The sequence below is a fragment of the Giraffa tippelskirchi genome, chromosome X (assembly GCF_054371585.1).
Source record: "Giraffa tippelskirchi isolate mGirTip1 chromosome X, T2T-mGirTip1v1.2.pri, whole genome shotgun sequence".
NCBI lineage: Eukaryota > Metazoa > Chordata > Mammalia > Artiodactyla > Giraffidae > Giraffa > Giraffa tippelskirchi.
This window is the reverse complement of record NC_137289.1, coordinates 40,474,137-40,490,477: the sequence shown is the minus strand read 5'-3', so window position 1 is coordinate 40,490,477 and position 16,341 is coordinate 40,474,137. Positions and strand designations below refer to the sequence as shown.

The 16,341-nt window shown below is 42.5% G+C and overlaps 1 protein-coding gene across 2 annotated transcripts in view; it reads left to right on the top strand.

The window, feature by feature from the left end:
• Window positions 1-3,235: 3,235 nt before the first annotated feature.
• Window positions 3,236-16,341, top strand: part of LOC145537069 (plastin-3-like) — a 37,328-nt gene continuing 24,222 nt past the window's right edge. The window contains exons 1-2 of one of the 2 annotated variants that reach the window (XM_081567584.1): window positions 3,236-3,404; window positions 5,815-6,122. In XM_081567584.1, the coding sequence (XP_081423710.1) occupies window positions 6,118-6,122 (5 nt within the window). In that variant the 5' untranslated portion in view covers window positions 3,236-3,404; window positions 5,815-6,117. The remainder of the gene's footprint in view (window positions 3,405-5,814; window positions 6,123-16,341) is intronic. The other variant, XM_081567585.1, reaches the window with a different exon arrangement.

The following is a 16,341-nucleotide window of genomic DNA, read 5'->3' as shown; positions in this document are numbered from 1 at the left end:
CTGTTTTTCACTCTGAATTCCTTCAGGATGCAGTGTCATTCAGCAACCACAGAGGTTACAACCTCACCCGATAGAACTGGCTGTGAGCAACGCTGTTTGTCTTAGGGATCCTAACTCATCTGAGGCCACAGTGGGAATTTCTGAGCTGGTTAGGGTCTGTGTCCTCAGGTGTGACATATTTGAGCTGCTTGGTATTGGTGTCCAGGATGAGCAGGCTCGGAACTATTTGTGGATCTCTGTCCCAGGTATGGAGTCTCTGAACTATGGGGAGGAGGGGTGGTCTTTGTCCAGAGGGATGGGCCTCTGAGCTGTTCATGTATCTGCAAATGAGAGTGTTCTTGAGATGAAGGCTGGATAGACCCCACTCTCACGGGTCTAGAAGTAGACCTGTGATTTCACATTTGCTATGATTTCTACCATGCCTGCCTACAGAGATGAAAGCTTGGGGCCCCATCCTCAGGGAGAGTAAGTGATGTGCAGTTCACAGGAGCCCATGGAAATAACTCTGATAAGAACAAAACTTTCTGACATGATGACCACCCTTGATAGGGGCCCTGTGACCAAATCTGTGTTCACACACTCACTCATTCAATCTGCCCAACCCACAACAAGGAGGGCACTGTTTGTAGATGGGAGCCCAATCCAAAGCCCAGTGCAGATGGAAAGTCTCAGCACCGGAGGAGGGGAGAAACTGGATGTAAGCCTGGGTTCCTTGGAGGAGGCAGGGAAGACTCAGCACAACCCTGGCCAGGTAGTGAGGGAGGGGGGCATTTGCACAGGGCCGCAAGGACCCTGTGACTGACGCACTGTCAGGATATTTCTCTGTGTCTCCCCATCACACACTCAGCTGGTTACCGGATATATGGAATGCAACCTTCTCATCCCCTGGGAGGTGGTGCTGAAAATTACAGAGGTGAGGCTCCAAGCAGGTGGGGAGAAACTTCACACTCAGCAATTTTCATGAGGCTCCACCACAAATGCAGAGACCCCTGCCTCTCTTTCCCCCATTAAAGCATTCATTGGCACTGAGGTCAGCAGGAGTGTAGTCTGGACAGAAGAGGTTGTGAGGGACCCTGTGTACAGCATGAGCCTCCCCATGACTGGAACATGTCCTTGTCTTGATGGGCAGAGGCCCCTGATGTGTGTCAAGGGAGCATGACCGATGCCCTGGCCATGGGTAACTCAATCACTCCCTAGAGGCAGTCCCCGAGGAGGGGCCTCTTTTCTCCTGTAGAGACAGGTACATCATCCAGTAGCAGGGCTGGGCACCCATAGGTGGCTGCTAACTAAGTGGGGACACTTTGCTTCCAGAAAGAGTCTCTCTGCTCCTATCTAATGCTCTAGCTTTGTCTTTCTCCCTGACAACTCCGTGCCTGTTACATCGTCCCTCTTTGCCTCTGTAAGACTGAATGTGACCTCACTCACACCACGAGGGTCCTTGTTCTGGCTCTCCTGAGGGTATCATCCATTGACATGGATGTTCACTGGGAGCAGTAGGGGGCATTCCCCTTGAGAGTGGGGATTCGAGGAAAGGCACGTTCAGCTTCAGAGGGCCTGTGGTTTTCTTGGGGGTAAACCAGGCGTTCCTCAACAATCATTGTCTGACCTGGGCCTCTGAAGGAAGCATGGGGGCTTCTCTTGTAGGAACCCTCCTGGGGCTCAAGTCAAAGTCCTCCCCATGGCCAGTACGCCCTATGGGACCTGCCCCTCGTTACCTCTCTCATCCAATCTCCTGGCTCTGCCTCCATCACGCTGTGACAGTCACATCAGCCTCCTCACTGTTTTCACACACACGACACTGAGTTCCACTCCCCACTTTTTCCACTGGCCATTATCTCTGTCTGGGGTACTCTTCTCCCAGAGAGGCATCTCTTCTAGGCTTTTGCTCAAAAGTCACAATCTTAGAAAGAACTTCCGTGACCACTCTTTCTAGACATGATCCCCTCTCTCTATTTCACTATCCCGATTTAATTTTAATCACGGCAGTTACAAACGCCTGAAAAATTACTTAGAGTTTGGGGGTGTATGATCCCAACAGAATGTACATTCCATGAGGGCAAGGTTGATTTTCTCCTTCCTAACACTCATAGTTGTGCTTCACACATACATGTGCTTCACACATGACTGAATGACAGAATGAATAAATTTAAACTCGTTGAGAGAGGCACAGCTAGACAGGCTGAGGATTCTGCTAGGGAACATATTCAGGGATGACAAGATGATGACAAAGCTGTGGTCTTTATCTCACCTACATGGTGTCCTTGGGTCCCCTTGGAGATGACCCCTTTTCTAACAGAATGGAAAGTCCTGTTGTCCTTTCACATATCACTCGCAGTCAGCGACAGAGGCCGTCCCCACGCCAGGCCTTCGGATTCCATTCTCAGTAGCTTTATCTCTTCTGCCAGTTGGGGGACTGTGGCCGCCTTTCCCCATGAGACCTATTCTGTGTTAAGCAGGAAAGCACAAACAAGCACCAATGCCAATGCTCAGCACAGAGAAAATTCTTTGAATGCTTCCTGTTACAATAGTGGCCACCACAGAGGAGTAATCTTCAGTTTATGAAGACTTTTTTCCGAGTCCAAGAGTGTGGCAATCTGTGGGGTTTTCCTCCTGACTTTGTCTTTCCACCCTTTGCATTATCATCCTGGGAAGGTTGGGGAATCTACGTCTGTTGTTCCCCAATCTCACCACCAAGAGGCGCTCGAGATGAAACAGTTTTGTCCTGGGATGTACCGCTGAGGGGTAGCGGTAGGACCACCCACTCTGGAAGGTACCATTGGGAGAGTGCGTGTGACAACACAGAGGGTCCCCTGACACGGCGTCGGGCATCGACCACAGTTCCCAGCGGAGGCACTCATGGCGCCACTGGGTCCAACCGCATTCGCTCCACTCCGCCTTCCCGCCGCATTTGAATTTGAGTGGACACTGATATTAAGCCGCAACTTTCTTTGTCTCTTTTCCAACTCCACCCCTTCGTTTTGACATGGTCACATCCAAGGTGGGGATGGCTCCAGAGCGAGAGATTGGCTGCCGCTTTGGGGGTAAGGCGACCGGGAGATGGCCGGAATTAGTTCTTCCGGAGCGCGAGTATACGCGGAAGTCCGGCTACTCCCGCCCTCCTTTTTCTCCTGCTCAGTTCCCATTGGCTGCCTGTCTTAGACAGGCACTGAGGTCGCGGAGCTGGACCTCTGGGCGCGAGGCGTGTGTATACCAGTGCGCCTGCGTTCGTTTGCCCGGCTTTTCAGAGTGTGCCATGTTTTCTCCGAGTTTTACCGCTTTTCCCGAAGGGGTTGAATGGCTGCCTTGGTTACTGGCGAGGTTCGGCACAGTCAGTGGCTGTGCAGGGCGACCGTGTTTCAGTCTTACTGAGCTCTCCCTCAGTCTGGATCAGATGGCAACGCGCGGTAAGTCGCACAGATGCATGCAATTCATGACCAGGGAGAGGTCTCAGGGCTTGTTTCGTGTCTCTCCCTGGAGAGTAACCTGGGTCAGGGAGCTTGGGGTTGTGTATGGCTACGTGTGACATCACAGATGCTGTTTTGGGTACGCTTGATCTCTCTGAGCCATTGGCCAGGATTGTGGGTGATGGGGTATTTGATCGGAGTGGATTTTGAGAGCCATAGTCCAAAGCCTCTAGGATGTGTGTGCCTGTGTGCCGGGATGTGCATTTTTGGAGCTTTGGGGCACTTGAGTCCCTGGGTGTGAGATCTCTGTGTAGGCGTCTGCGCCCCAGAATGTGAGATCTCTGAGCTTTTGATTCTGGGTCCCAAGTTGTGCTGTCTCTGAGCTGCTTTGAGGAGGGGTTTGTCTTAAGGTGGAAACTCTCAGCTGCTTGGGGTCTGCGCACAGGGTGCAGGTTTTCCATTTGTCTGGGAACTTTATCTGCAGGTTGTATGATGTTCTTGAGTTACTCAAAGTTATGTCTTTCTGCTTAGCGGTTTCTGTATTAACTTAGTAAGTGTCCGGAGTGGTTCGGAAGTCAGTCTCCGTGATGTGAAGTATCTGTGCGATTCTCATTTGTTTCTGTCTTGACGACCTTGGTCTGTTTGGAGGCTCTTTGTCGCAGTGTGTTTGGTCTCTGTCGTATTTGAGGGTCTGAGGCTCGAGTTGTGAGCTCTCTGTGCAGATACTCAGTGACCTTTTTTTGTGTGTCTGGGTATCTACCTGAGCTGTTTGGAGTCGTTGTGTTAGAAATAAAACCTCTTGAGTTCTTGGCTGTGAGGTCTCTGTCCAGGAGCTGAGGATTTGGAAGCTGGCAGATATGATTCCGAAGCCTGGAACCTGACATGCTGACTGTGTGTCATTGAGCGTGTATGATAATTAATTCAGTGGGGCCAGTGTCGGTCTTGGAGGGTACCTGTGCATGTTAGCGATGTGTGTAAAGGGCCTGGCTCCCGACTGTCCTTCAGCAAATGTTTTCTGAGCACCTGCCATATACCAGAGCGCTATTCGAGGAGTTTGTAACAGGACAAAACGGACCAAGTCTCTCGTTTCAGAGACCTGGTAGTCAGTAAGTAAATCAAGGGTGGGTGGCAGGCACTATGAAGAAAGATAATACTAGATCAGGGGAAAGGGGGTGTGTGGGGTATGATGTTATTATTTTATTCAAGATAATGAGGGAAAATCTCCCTGAAAGATGGCAATTAAGCAGAGATGTGGAGGAAGTGAGGGAGCAGGCCATGGGCTTACCTAAGGGAAGAGCATTCCAGGCTGAAGGAGCAATAAACGCAACAGTCCTGGCAGGGAAATCTACTTGAGGTGCTTCTGAATGTCAAGGAGTCCCGTGATGCTCTGAGTTTGTCATGTTTCATTGGGTTTAGCACTCATTGCAAAGGGTCTGGTGCCGAAATCTCTGTTTCTCCCACAATTTGTGGTCATCCGCATTTCACAGATGAAGGACTCAAGGCTCCAACGTGTGCCCTGCACCTTCTCTCCTAGCTATACCTGAAATTAGGAGTGAAACCTTCTGGTCCATGATGAGACAGAAAGCTTGAGTATACCAGCTGCAGGGATGATAGCATCCAGCTGAATGTCAGTCAGCCAGCGGATATCAGTTACAATATGGGAATCGCGCCTCATAACACTGCTACTCTTGATGCAGGGCAGGACTTAAGAAGGAGGAAGCAACTGGGGCAAAGGAGGGAGGCAGGAAGGAGAAGCTGGAGGACAATGAGAAAATAAAACCAATGGCTTCATCACATTGCTTGGATTTGGCCCATTTTACCTTGAGTAACTGGTTGTGTTAGAATATAGTCACCTTTTCTCTGTCCCTACCCATTTTTTCCCTCCCTTTGTCTGTTGTGCCAGGGATACCACCTGGGCCTGGAGATTTCTGTAAATTTTTCAACTACAAGCTCGATTTTTAAATAGATTATCTATTTCTTTTTGGCTCAACTTTGTTAGTTAGTTCCTTTCACCGAAATTGCCAGATGTAGTTATTATAATCATTCACAGAATCCTTTTAATTTCTGTGAGATCTGAAATCTATTTTACTTCCGATATTCGTAAGTGTTGTCTTTAGATATCTTGCTTTTTTTGGTCTACATGAGTAGACGTTTATGAATTTGTATTGATCTTTTGAAAGAGCCAGCTTTGGGTTTTGTTGATCATCTCTACTTTTTTTTTTTTCTGATATGTGTTCTGATCGCTATTTCCCTTATTTTGCTGACAGTCTCGCTACTAATGAGGTTTACTAAAGTCCCTGAGAGTTTCCCAAGCATAGTGAAAACGGACAGATTCTAGGGCACTATTGTAGCTGCACTAAGTGAGATGCACCGAGTGCGGATCATGAAATCTCCATTTTTCTTTTTTTAGAATTCCTCAGTTCTGATTGACATGGACAACTTGTCTAGGCACTACTAGAGCAGAGGAATGGTCTTATTTTGCCTCCTGCCAGGCTCTGTCTCCACTGGGAGCATGTGTAGGTGACAGGGGTTTGCTGCCTTCTCTGATGCACAAACCCAAGACCTCCAGTCTAGGAGACTCACTGACCTGCTGTCTGCTGTTCTGAGGAGGCTCTCAGACTATCCTTTCTACAAAACATCCTGATGCAGTCTTGCCAAGCCTCTATCTGAAAGATTTCTGAAGAAATCCGATTTCTATTTCGTGTGCATTTCTATGAGGTAAGATCAATTTGTGTTATGTGGTAGCTGTTATTCTACATATTTTGCCATAGCCGTTGGATCTTAGCCTTGACTGAATAAATACAGAACACACTGAGGTTTCCACAATGCCTCGAGACCGGTGGTTCCCTGACTGCTGGGCGACTCTGAGCAAGTAACATAGTGTCTCTGTGCCTCATTCTTCCATTAGCCACATAGAAGCACTAGCTTGGGTAAATTTAACTACTTCATGGGGCAGTGTAGAACACTGACCATGTTAAGACAGGGGAAAGTGTCAGAACAGTATGTGCCATATGGTACGTTCCCGGTCAATTCTAGCTGTTGTCATTACTGTAGTTAATATTATTGCTGTTCCACATTTCCCTGGATAGTGCTCCAGGGACACAGTGTCAAGACCACCTTTGACTCACCGCATGGACCTTGCAGCATCACTTCAGCCCTTCAGGGCCTCAAGAATGGATTGTATGAGGCATGGGGGAAGGATTTTTTTTTTTTTTTTAGCATAATGAGTATTCGGCTCTTCCTGTGGGGACATTGTGAAGCCTAAATACAACACTGAGGCTTCATCATGTGCTCGTATGGAAAAATTTAGTGCATATTCTCTATGCAGTTACAAGTCTAATGACCCCTTCCTATGATATGTATAATGACAGGAAGTAAGTGGTCACTGGCCAGTTATAGAACTAGAGTATATAAAGTTTTAAAAACCTTACAGAGGGTCATTTAAAGGCCAAGAAACTTCTTCACATAGGTTTTTTTTTATTTTGGCTTTCTTTTTATCAAGTGTAATTCCCCTGTATCAAATTCTGAAAATCTCAATCTAATGAAGATATGAAAATGTTAATAGTCAAACTTTCATCATTAATGCTTTATTTCTTGTTTAGTTTTCACATTGCCAGTTTTAGTGTGTTTCTTATTTCTTCTGCTAATATTCATGATTTTTAATCCAAGGGTAATGGTATGGATATTTTCTGAGGTAAATCATGAGGAGATCGTCAGCCATGATTTTGGATGGAGAGTCTGAGGATGGAACACGGGTGCTAGAGAGCGGAGTTGGGGTGGGAGGGGAAAAGGGTGGGGGCGGGGACGGGGGTGTGAGTACAAGCAGAAACGGAAGTGAAGAGAGGCAGGAAGATAAGCTCACCCTTCTGAACCGTGGTTAGCTCTCCATGTGTGCACGTATAATGAAGTCTTTGAGTACTCATCACAACACTATGAGGTAGCATTTTTAATGCTGTCATCCCTTTCGGCAGCTGAGGAAGCAGAAACACGTAGCGGTTAACGGGTGAATGAATTTACCCAAAGTCACCTCCCTGGCAAGAGCTGAGTCAGATTGGTGCCAGGTGGAGAGGAACAGAGACGTGTTGTATCTGACCCCCAATCTGGAACACATTGCGGTGTCTAGTGTACTCTGGATCAAAAGGCAGATCCACATGTCCATCCGCAGGAAACTTTACCGTGTACGGATTGAACACAGTGTCTCCTAAGTGCATGAAAGACCATGGGATGTCAGGTCAGCATGCACATATCACAGAGAACAGTTCCTGGTCCAAATAATAGATACAGTATCATGAAGACATTAACTCCCCTATCTCATACTTTTTAAAAATGAAGAGAACGGAACCTGGAAGGCAATAGATCACATATTAAGGGGTTTTTTCCCTCTCAATTGTGACATTCTAGGTAATTTCCAAATTAACCTATTTCTAGCTTTTAACAAATATTTATTTTTCATTGATTGATTATTATTTACAGTATTGGTTTGATTTCTGTCACACCTCAACCTGAATTAACCATAGTTTTCGGTGTACATATGTCCCCTCCCTCTTGAATCCCTCCCACTTCCCGCTCATTCCCACCCCTCTAGGTTATTACAGAGCCCCCGTTTGTGTTCCCTGAGTCATACAGCAAATTCCCATTGGCTATCTATTTACATATGTTAATGTATATTCATCCATGCTACTCTCTCCATTTATCTCACCCACTCCCTCTCCTCCCCTACCCTTGTGCACAAGTCTGTTCTCTATGTCTGCGTCTCTATTGCTGCTCTGGGATCAGGTTTATCAGTACCATCCTTCTAGATTCCACATGTATGCGTTAATATACGGTATTTGTTTTTCTCGTTCTAACTTACTTCCCTCTGTATAATAGGCTCTGGGTTCATCCACCTCCTTAGAACTGACCCAGATGCATTCCTTTTTTTCTATGGCTGAGTAGCATTCCATTGTATATACGCACCTCAGCTTCTTTATCCATTCCTCTGTCGATGGACATCTAGCTTGCTTCCATGTCTTGGCTACCGTAAATAGTGCTGGAGTGAACACTGGGGTACGTGTGTCTTTTTCAGCTTTGGTTTTTGGAAGGTCATATGCCTAATAGTGGGATTGCTGGGTCACATGGTGGTTTTATTCCTAGTTTTTTAAGGCATTTCCACACTGTCTTCCATAGTGACTGTATCAATTTACATTCCCACCATCTCTAGCACTTGTTGCTTGTGGACTTTTTGATGATGCCCATTCTGTCTGGTGTGAGGTGATATCACGTTGTAGTTTTGATTTGCATTTCTCTAATAATGAGCTTCTCTGGTGCCTCAGATGGTAGAGAGTCTTCCTGCAGTGCAGGAGCCCCAGGTTCAATCCCTGGGTCAGGAAGATCCCCTGGAGGAAGAAATGGCAACCCACTCCAGTATGCTTGCCTGGAAAATTCCATGGACAGAGGAGCCTGGTGGGCTACAGTCCGTGAGCTTGCAAAGAGTTGGACACGACTGAGCGACTAACACTCTAATCATGAGTGATGGAGAGCATCTCTTCATGTGTTTCTTAGCCATCTCTATGTCTTCTTTGGAGAAATATCTGTTTAGGACTTTTGCCCACTTTTTGACTGGGTTGTTTGTTTCTCTGGTATTGACTTGTATGAGCTGTGTGTATGTTTTGGAAATTAATAGTTTGTCAGTTGTTTCAGTTGCTATTATTTTCTCCCATTCTGAGGGTGGTCTTTTCACTGTGTGTATAGTTTCCTTTGCTATGCAAAAACTTTTAAATTAAATTAGCACCTAGTTATTTATTTTTGTTTTTATTTCCTTTATTCTAGGAGGTTTGTCATAGAGGATTTTACTATGATTTGTGTCATACAGTATTCTGCCTATGTTTTCTTCCTAGAGTTATATAGGTTCTGGTCTTACATTTAGGTCTTTAGTCCATTTTCAGTTTATCTTTGTGTGCGGTGTTAGGAAAGTTATGACCAACCTAGACAGCATGTTAAAAAGCAGAGACATTACTTTGCCAACAAAGGGCCGTCTCGTCAAGGCTATGGTTTTTCCAGTGGTCATGTATGGATGTGAGAATTGGACTATAAAGAAAGCTGAGCGCAGAAGAATTGATGCTTTTGAACTGTGGTGTTGGAGAAGACTCTTGAGAGTCCCTCGGTTTGCAAGGAGATCCAACCAGTCCATCCTAAAGGAGATCAGTCCGGGGTTTTCATTAGAAGGACTGATGTTGAAGCTGAAACTCCAATACTTCGGCCACCTGATGGGAAGAGCTGACTCATTGGAAAAGACCCTGATGCTGGGAAAGTTTGAGGTCAGGAGAAGGGGATGACAGAGGATGAGATGGTTGGATGGCATCACCGACTCAATGGACGTGGGTTTGGGTGGACTCCGGGAGTTAGTGATGGACAGGGAGGCCTGGCGTGCTGCGGTTCATGGGGTCGCAAAGAGTCGCACACAACTGAGCGACTGAACTGAACTGAACTGATGGTGTTAGGAAGTGTTCTAATTTCATTCTTTGCACTGAGTTGTCCAGTTCTTCCAGCACCACTTACTGAAACTGCTGTCTTGTTCCCATTGTATATTCTTGCCTCCTAAGTCAAAGATAAGGTGCCCACATGTGTGTGGGTTTTTCTCTGGGCTTTCTATCTTGTTCCCTTGGCCTTTATTTCTGTTTTTGTGTACTGTCTTGATGACTGTGACTTTGTAGTATAATTTGAAAGCAGGTAAGTTGATTCCTCCCGCTCCATTCTTCTTTCTCAAGATGACTTTGGCTATTCAGGGTCTTTTGTGTTTCCGTACGAACTGTGGCTTTTTTTTTTCTAGTTCTGTGAAAAATGCCATTAGTACTTTGATAGGGATCACATTGAATCTGTAGATTGCATTTGGTAGTATAGTCATTTTCACAATATTGATTCTTTCTACCCAGGAACCTGGATTATCTCTCCATCTGTTTATATCATCTTTGATTTCTTTCATCAAATTATAATTTTCTGTATATAGTTCTTTTGTCTCCTTAGGTAAGTTTATTCCTAGATGTTTTATTCTTTTTGTTGCAGTGGTGAATGGAATTGATTCCTTAATTTCTCTTTCTGATTTTTCATTGTTAGTATGTAGGAATGCAAATGATTTCTGTGTATTGATTTTGTATCCTCCGACTTTGCTAAATTCACTGGTTAGCTCTAGTAATTTTCTGATAGTATCATGGTATTCTATGTACAGCATCACGTCATCTGCAAACAGTGAGTGTTATACTTTCTTCTCTTCCGATCTGGATTCCTTTTATTTCTTTTTCATCTCTGATTGTTGTAGCTAGGACTTCCAAAACTATGCTGAATAATAGTGGTGAAAGTGGACACCCTTGTCTTGTTCCTGATCTTAGGGGGAATGCTTTCAGTTTTTCACCATTGAGAATAATATTTGCTGTGGGCTTATCATATGTGGCCTTTACTATGTTGAGGTAGGTTCCTTCTATGCCCATTTCTTGAAGAGTTTTAATCAGAGCCAATGCCCCCACAGACTGAGGGGTCCACAGGTCATGATTTTAGAGCCCCCACCACTTGATTTACACTGGGTGACTCTGCAAACCCTCCAACCCCTCTTGCGGATACAAACACACACAACAGCACAGCAGAAATTGTGAGCCTGTCTTTGTCTCCTGAGGTAATTGCAGATTTGTGGACTCACTACCCAGAGTTGTCACTGGCCATCCTTTGCTCATTCTTGTCCTGAACAGGGTCACCGCAGAGATGCGTGGACCAGTCTCCCCTAGACTGTAGACGTCTCCTGCCTCCTCTTCTCGTTGTTAGACATCTCATGTTCTTTCGCCTTCATCTCCCATGTCAGCAGGGGGCTGGGCCCATGCACATACACGCAAACACAGGTGACACAAGCACACACCTGTACACACGCATGTGCAAGGCACAGGGACACAAACAGGGAACAAATGTGTCAGTACCTGAAGAACCAGTGGTTCACACGAAATGCAGTGATTTCATATTTCTCATAGGAAAATCCATTCTGATCTTCAAATGTGAAATATACAGAAGTCCAACTTCCATGAAAGAGTGTTCAAGCCTAGATTTTGATAGAAGAAATACAAAGAATTCCATATTTTGCGAAGAAGCAGTGGTGCACATATTTTCATTTGTGAAACAGAGAGAACTCCAATACCATATAGGTTCTCCATATCTTAAGAAAACCAACGCCATGATTTTCGTCTGTGAAATATAGAGATTTCCATATTTAATGTAAGGAAGTCACCACCCAGATTGTCATATATGAGGTATAGAAAATACCATATTTCATGTAAGAAACTCAGCATCCAGATTTTCCTAAAGTGAAATACAAAAAGTTCAATATTTCATGATGTAAATTCAGCACTGACATTTTCATATGTAAAATATAGAGAATTCCATTTTTAACTGAGTAAAATTTCACCCTGATTTTCATATGTGAAATATACCGAATTCCATAGTTTAGGTAGTAATATTGGTGCACAGATTTTGATATCCAGAATATACACAATTCCGGATTGTACATGGGTAAATTAGCACCCAGTTTTTCATGTGTGACATACATAATGTTAAGTACTGCCTAGATGAAAATTTGAGCAGAGATTTTCCTATATGATATATAGAAGATTTCATATTTTGTGGTAAATGGGTGTCCAGGTTTCACATGTGATTCTATAGAGAGAACTCCACATTTCATGTGGGAAAATTGGCAACTGTATTTTCATATATGAAATATAGACTTCAGGGTTTTTTTGTATGAATGTCTGGGATGGGATTTCCTTATATGAAAGATGAAAAATTTCTTATGTCATGTGTGAAAATCTGTTCACTGATTAATATATGTGAAAAGTAGAGATTTCATATTTCATGTAGGTAAAGTTTTTCCCAGTGTTGTATAATGTGAAATATAGACAGTTACATATTTATGTAATAAAATCATAAGATTTTCATATATGAAAAATACAGAATCCCATGTATCAATATAGCAGAAAAACCCTTCCTCCAATTATCACCTGTAAAATATACAGAAGTCCATATTTCATTTAGGAAAACTTCTAATGTGATGTCCACATGCAAAACACAAAATTCCACATTCACATTTGAGAAACTATGCCTACAAAACCCATGCTAATATTTTAATATGTGAAGTTTAGGGAATTTAATATTTAGTGTAGGAAAATGAAAGTCTATATTTTCAAATGCTAAACACAGAGAATTCCATATACCATGTAGGAAAATGTGCAGCCAATATTTATAAATGTGATACGAAGAATTGAACATTTCATTTGTGAAATGTAGAGAAATACATATATTGTAGAACACACAACGCCAATATTTTCATATGTGAAATATAGATTAGTCTATATTTCAATCAAGGAAATCTGTGCTCAGATCTTTTATATGGAATGTAAAGAGTACCACACCTCATGTAAGACAAGCTCTATCTAGATTTTCATTTGTGAAATGTACACATTTCGTATTTCTGGAATGAATATTTGCTACTGGAATTTCATATTTGAATGATAGAGAATTGTACATCTCTTGTCAGAAAATTTAATTGAGAAATTCATTTATGAAAGTAGAATTCCATGATTCAGCAGGAAAATGGATACTCAAATTTTCCTATGTGAATAATACAGAATTCCCTATGCTTGCAGGAAAATACGTGCACATATATCCATATGTGAAGCAAGCAATATTTCATATATCATGACCAAACATATACAGCTAGATTTTCAGACATGAAATACAGATTTCATACTTCCTGGAGAAAATTCTGTACCCATATTTTCGTGTATGAAATATAGAAAGTTACATATTTCCTGTAGGAAAGTCATCTTTCAGGCTTTCCTATATGAAATATAGAGAATTCCATATTTGAAGTGGGAAAATCTGCACTAATACTTTAATACAAGAAATGTACAGAATTTCATATTTCATGTAGAAAATCTGCACCTAGATTTTCAAATGTGAAATATAAAGAATTCCATTGTTCGTCAAGTTAACCTGCCCTCATGTTTTGCAAGGGACATACAGAGAATTCCATATTTCATGTGGGAGAATCTAAACCAAGATATTCATATATGACATGTAGCGAATTGCACATATTATGGAGCAAAATCAGGGTCCACATGTCATATAGGAAATATAGGGATTCTATATTTCATAGAAGCATATCTAAGGTAAGTTTTCCATATTTGAAACATAGAAAATTCCATAATTCATGTAAAAAATTTGAACTCAAATTTTCGTATCTAAAATATACACGTTTCATATGTCATGTAAGAAAATCTGTACCCTGGTTTTCATATGAGAAATGAACAAACGTCCATATTTCATCTCAAAACTTCCTCATCTTGTTTTTACTTGGGAAATATAGAGAGTTCCATATATTTTCTAAAATATCTGGCCTGAGAGTCCCACATACGAAACGTGGAAAATTTCATATGTGATGCGTGAATATCTGTACACTGATTTCTATATGTGAAATATAGAGATGTCATAGTTCAAGTAGGAAAATCTGTTCCCAGATATCTATATGTGAAATTAGAATTACATATTCTATGTCAAAAAATCATAATTAAGGTTTTCTTATATGAAATATGCAGAATCCCATATAGCAATATAGCAGAAAATCTACACTTAACTTATCATCTGTAAGATATACATGATTTCATACTTCATTTAGGAAAATCTGCACTCAGATTTCCACACGTGAATCATACAGAATTATATAATTTCACAGTTGAAAACCTAGGCCCACAACACCTGTGCCAATATTTTAATATGAGTTCTAAGGAGAATTTAATATTTAATGTAGGTTCCTGAATGTCTATATTTTCCAAAGAGAAACACAAGAGAATTCCATATGTCATGTGCAGAATGTGCACACAGATTTTAATAAGTGTAAAATAAAACATTCAGTATTTAAGCAGGAAAACCTTTTTCCAGATTTTCATATAGCATATTGCATGTTTCATGCAGGAAAACCTGTGTCTAGATTTTCAAATGGGAAATATAGAGAGTTACATATTTAGTGTAGAAACATCAGCACCCATGTTTTCATATGTGAAATACAGAGTATCCCCAAACAAGGAGATCTGTGTCCATATTTCTTTATGTGAAATATGAAATATACCAACTTTCATGTAGGAAAATCTTTACCTAGATGATCATTTATGAGATGTACAAATTTCCTAGTTCAGTAATGAAAATTTGCCTCGGTGTTTCATATTTGGACTATGGAGAATTATATACTTCATGTCCGAAAATCTTAAGTGAGATTTTCATTAGAAAACTGCAAAATATTCCATACTTTATTCAGGAAAACATGTGCTCAAATTTTCCTATGTGAAGAATACAGCATTCCATGTTTATGTAGGGAAAAGAGTGCAGAGATATCCAGATGTGAAACATACAATAGTCCATCTATCATGACCAAAAATATACAGCTAGATTTCCAAACATAAATACAGATATCAAATTTAATGTAGAAAAAACTACACCCATAACTCATATGTGATATAGAGAAAATTGCATATTTCATCATTCAGGAAAATCATCATTCAGGTTTATATATGCATAAAGCAGGGCATTCAAAACCAGTGCTCTGGAACAACCCATAGGAATAGGGTGGGGAGGGAGGTGAGTGGGGCTTAAGGATGTGTGGGACACATGTATACCTATGGCTCATTAATGTTGATATATGGCAAAAAGCATCACAATATTGTACAGTAATTATCCTCCAGTTAATACAAATAACTTAATTTGAATTCAAAAACGAAAAAAGTGGAAGGAACTCTACTCAGTGCTCTGTGGTGACCTAAATGGGAAGACAATCCAAAAATGAAGGGATCTATGTATGCCTATAATAGATTGACTTAGATGTACAACGGAAACTAATATAAGATGGTAAAGCAACTCCATTCCAATAAAAATTGTTTTCAAAATATAACAATTCAACTATAGCTCCAGCAGTGAATGAATAAATGGTTCCCCCATTTGCAATATATATGTCTGAGGGGACATTATGCTTTTTAAGTATAATATTTCAGTTAGAGGAAGATAAAAACTATATCATCACATGATATTGTTAGTTAATTTACCTGAGTTATAGAAACAGAGTAGAATGTGATTATCTTGGGCTAGTGGAAATAGACCATGATGGTCTAAGTTACCCACTTTCAGTCAAAGTTTGTATAATCTCACCAAGGAAGATACTGTAATAGGGGCAAGATGGGCATGGAGCTGCCGTCCTTAGCTAAAGACCATAGAGGTTAGAAGACCAGGTCCACCAATAGTCAGCCTCTCAGCAGAGTGTAGTAAAAGGTATATTTCAGCCTTCGTCCATGGCCCTCCAGGTCCTCTGGCCTTGGTCTGGGTAGCAAGGGGTGGAGCCTGGGGACAGGCCAAAGGCCGAGTCTTGCAGAGGTCCAGAGACCTTGCTAGAGACACTCACTGGCCTGGCCCAGGGTTCAGAGCACTAGGCAACCTACCTCTGCCATCCCCACCTCCATGACTCAACGCTTGCAATAATCTGATTGGGTCAGAGTCTACAAGACCCAGCTTCCCCCCCAAAGTTAGGGTAGACTGAGAAGACTGAGGGCAACTGTGGGCTGGGCACCTGGCTCCCTCCTTTAAGGTGGCTGGGCAGGGTATGGGGACCTTGGTAAGAGGAGGGCCCAGAGACTGAGAGCTGCATCTTCAGCTGTGACTGGCCACTGGTGGGAGGACCAAGACTGGGTGCTGGATGAATGCTCTCAGGCAGGATAATCAGCTTGCCCAGGAAGCCCCTCCTCCTAAACAGGACCTTGGAGTGTGAAAGTCAAGCTTGGAATCTTACCTTTCAGCATTGAGACTAATATTTGTTTTGCTAGAGGTTTACAGGAACACAGTTACCTCACTATGACTTTTCTTCAAGAATAGAATATCTGACAGC